Raw genomic sequence first — 8,084 nt, 5'->3', positions numbered from 1 at the left:
CTTATCTGCCCAGATGTTTGTCCTCACAGAGACCCATCTGCACTTCAACTAACTTTGAGATGGACTGATGGTTCTCTATGGTGATAAGGCAATAGTTTCAGCTCATCAAGTGTACTTGGACAGGTAATGTTCACTTTACTGATACTTTGGAAGGCCACCAAATCTTTTTATCAGCCCCTTCTGTACATAAGAGCACCTTCCTCTTTAACATGGAATATATGGCACAGATGCTTCATGGGATTCCGGGAGAAAGCCACCCTCTCGTATCACGGAAAGGACTCCAAACCCCGGATGGATAGTGACAAGGATGCACATGGCAACTGCTTTCTTTCTCGCTTCTCCATGTTGAGGAATGGAGCTACTGAAGGCCACTGCAATAAACTTTGTTCATCTCTCACTATGTAGAATTTATGCCACATTTTTATCCGTTTCCTTTATTAACACTGGAGCTATAAAACTACCACATTAAGATTCAATGAACTTTTTTATTTATCATCCAAAAGTAACAGAACAGGGCTGTAATGAATCCCTCCAGCTGATATTTTAAACAGATACCAGCCCTTTTACTTATTTTGACAGGCAATTAAAAAAAGTGTGAAATTTTTCACAGTACAGTCAACTCCACCCAAACTAAGGTAACGGTGGATAAAAATAAAATGCCCCCCAAATTAAAAGAAAACTTACCCACCCTCCTCCTCCTCCCATATTACATCGTCACAACTCACAAATCTGTACAAAATGTTCACTTTTATAAAGCTCTGATGTAAAAATCAAATCAAGCAGCAATTCGGTAAGTGCAGCACGGGGCCTGTTGTAGCTCTATTTACAAGGCTCTGGTAACTTTACATGAGGACAAAATGCCATTGCGGTGGCTGAGTCCGTCCTGCCCCCTAGATTGGGACAGGTTTTGCTTTGGGGTTCTCCTTCTCCTTCTCCTTGCTCTTCTTCGACTTCTTCTTCTTGTGTTTATGTTTTTGGCTCTTCTCGGCTTCTGACTCGGTGCCAGGGTGTTTCTTATGCTTCTTGTGCTTCTTGTGTTTCTTGTGCTTCTTCTTGTCCTTCTTCTTCCTCTTCTTTTTGCTGTCCTGACTGTCCGCAGAGCTGGCGCTGCTGCTGCGGCTCCGGCCTTGGCTCCCCGAGGGGCTGGCACTGGGGCTGCTGGGACTCTGGCTCCGGCTGGGCTGTGGGGCCAGGGCAGTGGGGGCTGCAGCTTCTTTCGACTTCTCCTTCCCGTCTCTGGTTTTTTTCCCTGGGGAGCTATCCTGCTTTGTTGAACCGTTGCTGTCACTGTCACTTTCATTGTAGTCTGGGACAAAAGCTGCCTCGTCCGTTTCCCGCGTCGGGTCCGAAGAGAGCCGGGACGTGTGGCTCGGCTGAGGCTTTGGCTTGGTGGCATTCTTGTCGTTCTGGGGAGCTCCTTGTTCCTTGGCTTCTGGAGAGCCCCGTCTGAATGAAGACTTGCTTCCAGATGCCCCCCTCTCTTTATTGCTCCAGGCCTCCGAGGATGGCCGCTGCTTCTCTCTCTCCTTACCCGAGCCCTTCTCTTGGGCCTTGGGCTGTTCTGCTGGACGCCTGGAGTCGTAGGTGTTCTTGGGGTCATTCTGCCTGCGGTCCCTGGATGGGCTGTAACTGCTCCGCTTGGAGTCCCAGCTTTCCTTCTTGGGCTGCTCCGCTCGCTCCTCCCTGGTCTTGCTCTTGGATGAGGAGGGGGCTGGTTCCCGGGTCCGTGAAGGAGACACTTTCTTTCGTGTGAGCCCACTTCGTTCCTCTCTTCGCTTGGAGCTGGAGTGGTCTCTGCTGCTGTCCCCGTCTGACTTCTTTTCTCGGCTAGGAGTAAAATCCTTTGTGCCGGATCCATGGGCAGAGTCATGTTTGTCTGAAGATCTGCTGTCCCTGGAGGAGTGAGAAGACCCACTCTTGGCATTTCCTTGCTCTGACCCGCGTTCGGAACGGTCCTTCTCTGGCTGAACTCCACTCTTTCTTTTCTCAGAAGGGTCTCGGTCAGAGGTGGCATGGTCCCTGTCTTTGGCCTTCCCCTTCTCATTTGATGTTGCTGTTTTGGAGGTTTTGGGGTCAGGCTGCGAAGTTTCACGGCCAGGTTCTTTTGTGGCTCTTGAATTTCTCTCCACGGATTCAGGATCCTTCTCGTTCTGTTTGACAGGATTGGGCAGCTTCGTGTTGACGGTCTTTATGACACTGGCTGGCTTCCCAATGGCAGAAGGGACTTGTGCAGACTTAACATTCTCTTCTTCCTCCTCAGAGTCAAAATCATCCTTATCCCACTTGGACTGAGGAACCTGGATCATGATGATGACATCTTCAGCAGGGGCAGTGATGTCATTGTTGTATTCTTCCATAGTCTTGATGACAGTGCGCTTGGTGTCTACTTTATCTTCCAGCTTTTTTACTGGACTGCCTCCAGCAGAGCTTGTACTGAGGAGGCAAAAACCAATAAAGATTTATTATGGGGGATATCAAAGTGTGTAATTTCAATTCCTAATTTTGCAGTGGCAATACGAGTTTCCCTGTCTCGCCAAAAAGACATCTGCCTAATGGCCTAACATATGGAAATGTCCTGTTAACTACCACAGATGCTTTAATTTTTTTTTTAATAGAATAAACTTATTCTATAAAATGGCCTAGTTTCATCCTCAACTATTCTAATTCTAGAGAAGCAGAATGTGACTTGCTAAACTAACCTTAAAAATCTGCATCTTACAGTTCTGAGAAAAAAACTGTCAAAATTCCAGGCAACCACTCCTTGCCTCCAGGGCAAGTCTGGTCATCCAGTACGATTCACATTATTATTACTGTTGTTGTCGTTGTTGATCAGGAATACAAGGGAAAGAAACCTCCAGACCCAAAACCCAAAAACAAGGCCCCAGAGAATAATGAAGGAAAAGGCTGGGGTCATCTCTGGACTACATGGGTCAGGAGGAAAGGACAACTAACTGGTATCAGAATTAAGAGGTTGTACGAGAGAAGGGATTCAGCCCCATCAGAAGAATTCAGAACTATTAACAAAAGGGTCTGAAGGAGCTTAATGGAAGGGCTGGGGATGGGTTTAACAAGTCATGGGCAGGAGCCACCATTGCCTTCCTCCTAAATCATAGTACCTGGTATAATCGACCAGCGTGGAACCCGATCCATCAGCTGCCGCCACTTTTCTCCTCAGCTTCCCCTTGGCTTTCTCTTGCTTCGCTTTGCTCGCCACTGCCGGCTCAGGCTTCTCGGCTGAGGCTTCTTTCACCGGAGGGACGTTGTCAGCACTGGCAATCTTTTTGCCCGTTTCTCGGTTCAGCTTAATTTTCTTTGCAGGAACAACTGTTAAAACAGCTTTGTCCTTCTCAGGGGTCCTCTCTGTTTTCTCTGCTTCTGGGTCATTCTTCCCCTTTGGCAATGGCTTCGATTCTGAGACTTCTGGCTTAGAAGCTTTTAGCAATGTGGTTTCAGGCTCCTTCTCAACTTTGTCCTCCATTTTTCTCTTCCTCTTTTCAGGTTTGGCATCTACTGGTTTGGTTTTGTCAACGGGTTTCTTGGATTTTTCCTCCTTGCTCGACGGCTTCTCTTGCTTGGTTTCCTTGGGATGCTCCTTCTTGGCCTTCTCATCCTTGCTGGACTTAGTCTCTGGATGCTCTTTTGCGCCTCGGGGGTGGACTTTACGGGGAGTGCTTGGAGGCTTCTCGTCCTTCTGGGAGGAAGGTTTGGGGCCATCAGCCTTTGGCAATTCTTCCTTCACCTTTTTGGCAGGAGGTTCAGCCCGTGGGGATCTTTCACGGTCAGCCTCCGCCTTCTCCTGAGGTGCTGCTTTAGCTGGTTTGGCTTGCACCTCCTTCTTGGTAGTGGCAGTCCCTTCGGAGGTTTTCTGCTTCGTCTTTTCCACTCTTCCCTTCGGCTTCTCTTTCCTCTCCTTGTCAGAGATGGGCTTAAAGGCAACTGAATCCGCTTCCATCGGCTCGTCCCGGACAGGAGTGGCATCATCCCTGCTCGGGGGCACAAAAAGGGAGTCAGGTCTGCCCTCTTCGCCACAAGCAGGCTTCCGTGAGCCCTCCAACAAGTCATTGCTAGGAAAACCATCACCTTCTTCTCCCCTCCGTCTTTTCCGGTGCTTCTTGTGTCTATTCCCTTTTGCATCCCCTGAAAGATTGTCCATTTCTTTGTCCTTCAGTTTTGTCATGTCTTTCATATTGTGGCCCTCTCTTCCTGGCAGCTTTTCAGAGTAGCCGCCACCTAGATTTCGGTTCCGATGCCCAAGCCCTCCAGGATAATCATCTCTGCGACCCCGAATGTAAGGGGAATTCTCTCTCCTTGGTCCAGGAGGGCCAAATCGTTCTGGGGAGAAGTTCTCTCTGTTAAGCAAAGGTCTGGGTTGAGCTCCAGCTGGGAAGCCCTTAAAGTATTTTTCATACCATTCTCTGTAGGTCTCCCAATCGCGGTATCTCTCTTTCTCAAAGGGGTCTCTTATATCCACAGATCTCCCATAATATGCTTTCATGTCATAAACTGGGATTTCTCGGTAGCGACCAAAATACTCCCGTTCCCCTTCTCCCTGAGGAACAGGCCTCTTATTCGGGGACTGGCCTCTGTACGCTGGAGATCTTGACCGAGAATGATATCTTCTGTAGGGGGGTGATCTAGACCTTGATCGATGATATCCGTGTGATCTTGACCTGGAGCGGTAGTTACGGCTCTTGCCTCTGCCCCTCCGGCCGTAGGGAGGCGACCTCGAGTAGGAGCGAGAATGGGAGCGGCTGAAGGACCGAGAGTACGAGCGAGAGCGGGACGAGCCAGATCTTGACTTGGAGTAAGTGTAGGAACTTCTTGAGTAGGAAGATGCACTATATGGCGATTTGGACCTGGAACACAATGAAAAGAAATGTTTAATTGTAGCTTCTGGATCTCTGTAAAAATTACCTTGCATCACAGAGACAAGAGATTTCTGCAATATTTTTTAAAAAACACAGACATTCGCTATATACAATTCAAAAACAGGTTAATAATGAGCCGACCCATAGGACTTTTCCAGTTTTTAGAAAGGATTCTGAAAGGTTTTTTTCAGAAAGGTTCACCAAATGTCTACTCCGGCAGTTCCCTAGACTGTGGCTGGATATCAGCTAGATAATTAACACATGTTTTGTCTAGCAATCTTGCAAAGGGTCCACAATTGTTTGAGAGGACACCTGTGTGTGTATGTACAAACTGGATTCCTAATCTCTGTGTAGAACTGCTATGAACATTCTAGAACTGTGTTGCCTGCAAGGCTGGGCTCTCAAGCTGCCTCGCTGCACGCCTGGAGGACAGACAACCACTGCTTCGGTTCCTCAGAACCAGGCTAGAGAAATGGCCAAAAATGTCTGAGAGGCTCCAGAGCAATTTGGGTTAATGCCACTCAATTGAGCTGGACTTCTCAAGAAATGATACTGCTGGTTTGCTTTAAGGGGAAAAAAACCCCAATACATTGTTTTAAATTTGACATGGGTTATAATTACTCAATTACTTTTAATAGAGAGCAGGCAAGAATATGACTGCAAATAACACTTTCTGCCCCTGAGAAAATTAGCCATTACCAATTGGTGTTTCCCTGCTATAATTAATACAGAATGAAGGGGGATTAGGGGGCTAGGCCTCCAAGGGCTGTATTGGAAAGAGACCTGCTTGGGGGAGAGTGCAGGAGCAGCCCTTGGGGATTCCTAGCAGGAGAGACAGCCCTATGTCTATGAAGGGGACAAGTGGGGCTGGGCTAGATGCAACTCCTGGGCAATGGTGAGGAGAGTCCAGGATGCTGGCAGAGAATGCAGCAGCCGCGGCAGCAGCTGCCATGATTTAGCCCTGGCCACAGGCAGCAGCAAGCAGAGGCCCACCAGGGGTACATCCTTGTTCTTGGGACAAGAAGGGCACGCAACTTCTTTTGCTTGCTTCCTGCCTCCTTTTCCAAGGCAGCTATTCCCTAAGAAATGGCTGAGGAGCACGCGGAGAGGCCAGAGTAGTACTGGCCATGCCTTGCCTGCCCAGCTGTCAGAGCAAGGAAGACGGTGGCAGGCAAATGGAGATGCCCGTTTTCACCACCATCACCAACTGCTCCTCATTACCAGCACCCTGCTCAGCGCAGGAATAGAAACACAGCCACTTCTTGATCTGTCCAGTGGGGCACAGAGCCCACTACCTCAGCCTGGGGCAGATAGCTGTTGATATTGTGTTGCACTGGTCAGATGGATGGTAAAAATGATATAAAGGGTAGCCTGAGTGCCTGGTCTACATGTGACCCTAGAAAAGCAAGAGCTAGAGATGCCCAGGCTCAAGGATGGGCACTGTAGCCTCCTGAGCACCTCAGACTTGGCAGGGCAGAAATGCTCAGACTGTTTTGGCCTTTGCTTTTAGCAGGACATTTGAGGCGCGCCATGGATGCCTTAAGTCCTGCAAAGACTGAAAGCATTCATTACACTTCCATGTTCACAAGGGAATGGGACTACAAGACGCAAAATGGCTGCCTTAAGCCTCTGCAGGTCTTGGGGCTCCCTTCAATCAGCTACTTCTGACCCTGCCCACCAAAGTAAAAAAAGTTTGCCCCACCAGAAGCTAACCCTCCACAGCTCCCAGTCAGGAGACCAGCTGAAAAGGGCTGCCCACTCGTCTTCTGGATGCAAAGCAGGTGCTCCTCCCATGGCAGGTGAGGGGAGGGCACCTGGAAACAGCAGCAGCAGACAGAATCCCTGGAATTGGCTCGTGCCAAGAATTTTTTCTCTGCCCACCGTGTGACAGTTGTACAAGAAAATGTTAACGTTCAGGAATTGAGATGGGATGAAGAGAATATAATTGTGATATTTTAAAATCAGGATGTTTATTAATATTATACATATTATACGGCTTATTATAAACTATTTCCATAGACTACTTAGGTGTTGTTTTATATTTAAGTTAAGTGGCATAAAAGCAGCTGCACTAAATAAACAAATTTTGATAGACACGTTTAAAAAATTACCGGGAATAAGAACGCCTGCGTTCCTTCTGAATTTTTTTATATTCCATCAGTTCTTTAGCAAAATCATTTGTAAACTCATCAAGCTTTGACTTTTTCTTTTCCCTGTTAAAATAAGAAAAACATTGTGCTGCAATGCAATTCTGTACTGATAAAGCAGGCACTAAGAGTACTAACTCAAACAAGGACTGCATGCCACATATTACTAAAATGCGAATCATCGGGTTTTTTTGAAAGACGTTTCATAGTATTTTAACAGAATTACAAGTTTCTGGGTTTTAGATCTGAAGGCTGGTAGTGAAAAACCAACATCTGAAATCTCACGTTATATGTCATGTTTGCTCGCAGCACATGCATTTTGAGCACAGCTGCAGCCAAACCATCTACTGAAACAGAAGAATGAAATATAACGTAACTTCATCCAGCGCCAAATACTTACTCCTCTTTAAGTCTCCGTTGCTCTCTGTAAAACTCCTCCCTAGATAAAGGAGGTGCTTGGGTCGTTGGGATGGTATTTGAGTGAGCCGTTGGTACTGGTGTTGGTACCCATGGTGTTGATATGTTTGCTGGAGCCGGGGGGTATCCCGGAGGGGGGACAGTGTACCCAGCTGGTGGAGGCTGACCAGGTGGAAATTGAGGAGGAAACTGTGGTGGAGGTACCCCCGGTGGAAGAGGAAGTGCGTGGGGAGGTGGAGGATACAGGGGAGGTGGAGGCACGGGCACAAAGACTGGTGTTGAGGCTGGCAGTGTTGGGGCCTGAGTCCTTTGTGTACGATCACTATGCGGGCGTCCTCGGTTTGAACTTCTAAAGAAACCCAAAAACATGTTGTCACTGAGTGTCACACTTGTCTTTTGTTCGCAAGAGAGGAGGAACGTGAAATGGAGAGAGCATTCTTCTGCAGTCACGGCCTATGCTGTCTTACAGCTCAACCACAGACTAACCTGTTCTGCCATCCTCCCTCTGTAGCTCTCTAGACTTAGATAGAGTCCTCTCCACAACACGGTCCTTGTCTATACCCATAATCACTAGCACATTGGCTAAGTTCTGCTTCTTACCCATTACCCACAGCCGTGGTTAAGTAGTTTCTGCACCTCAACTCCTTTTCCA

General features: G+C 47.8%; 1 protein-coding gene across 5 annotated transcripts in view; it reads right to left on the bottom strand.

The window, feature by feature from the left end:
- Positions 1-465: 465 nt before the first annotated feature.
- Positions 466-8,084, bottom strand: part of RBBP6 (RB binding protein 6, ubiquitin ligase) — a 29,133-nt gene continuing 21,514 nt past the window's right edge. For 2 of the 5 annotated variants that reach the window (XM_070955331.1, XM_070955335.1), the window contains 4 exons: positions 7,416-7,781; positions 6,980-7,081; positions 3,117-4,856; positions 466-2,433 (listed from right to left, as the gene is read on the bottom strand). In XM_070955331.1, coding sequence (XP_070811432.1) covers positions 891-2,433; positions 3,117-4,856; positions 6,980-7,081; positions 7,416-7,781 — 3,751 coding nt within the window. In that variant the 3' untranslated portion in view covers positions 466-890. The remainder of the gene's footprint in view (positions 2,434-3,116; positions 4,857-6,979; positions 7,082-7,415; positions 7,782-8,084) is intronic. The other 3 variants (XM_070955332.1, XM_070955334.1, XM_070955336.1) reach the window with 3 other exon arrangements.

The sequence above is a fragment of the Pituophis catenifer genome, unplaced genomic scaffold (genome assembly GCF_029215685.1).
Source record: "Pituophis catenifer annectens isolate HBS135680 unplaced genomic scaffold, rPitCat1.0.hap2 SCAF_16, whole genome shotgun sequence".
NCBI lineage: Eukaryota > Metazoa > Chordata > Lepidosauria > Squamata > Colubridae > Pituophis > Pituophis catenifer.
The sequence above is the reverse complement of the archived record's forward strand: the minus strand, read 5'-3'. Positions and strand labels throughout refer to the sequence as shown.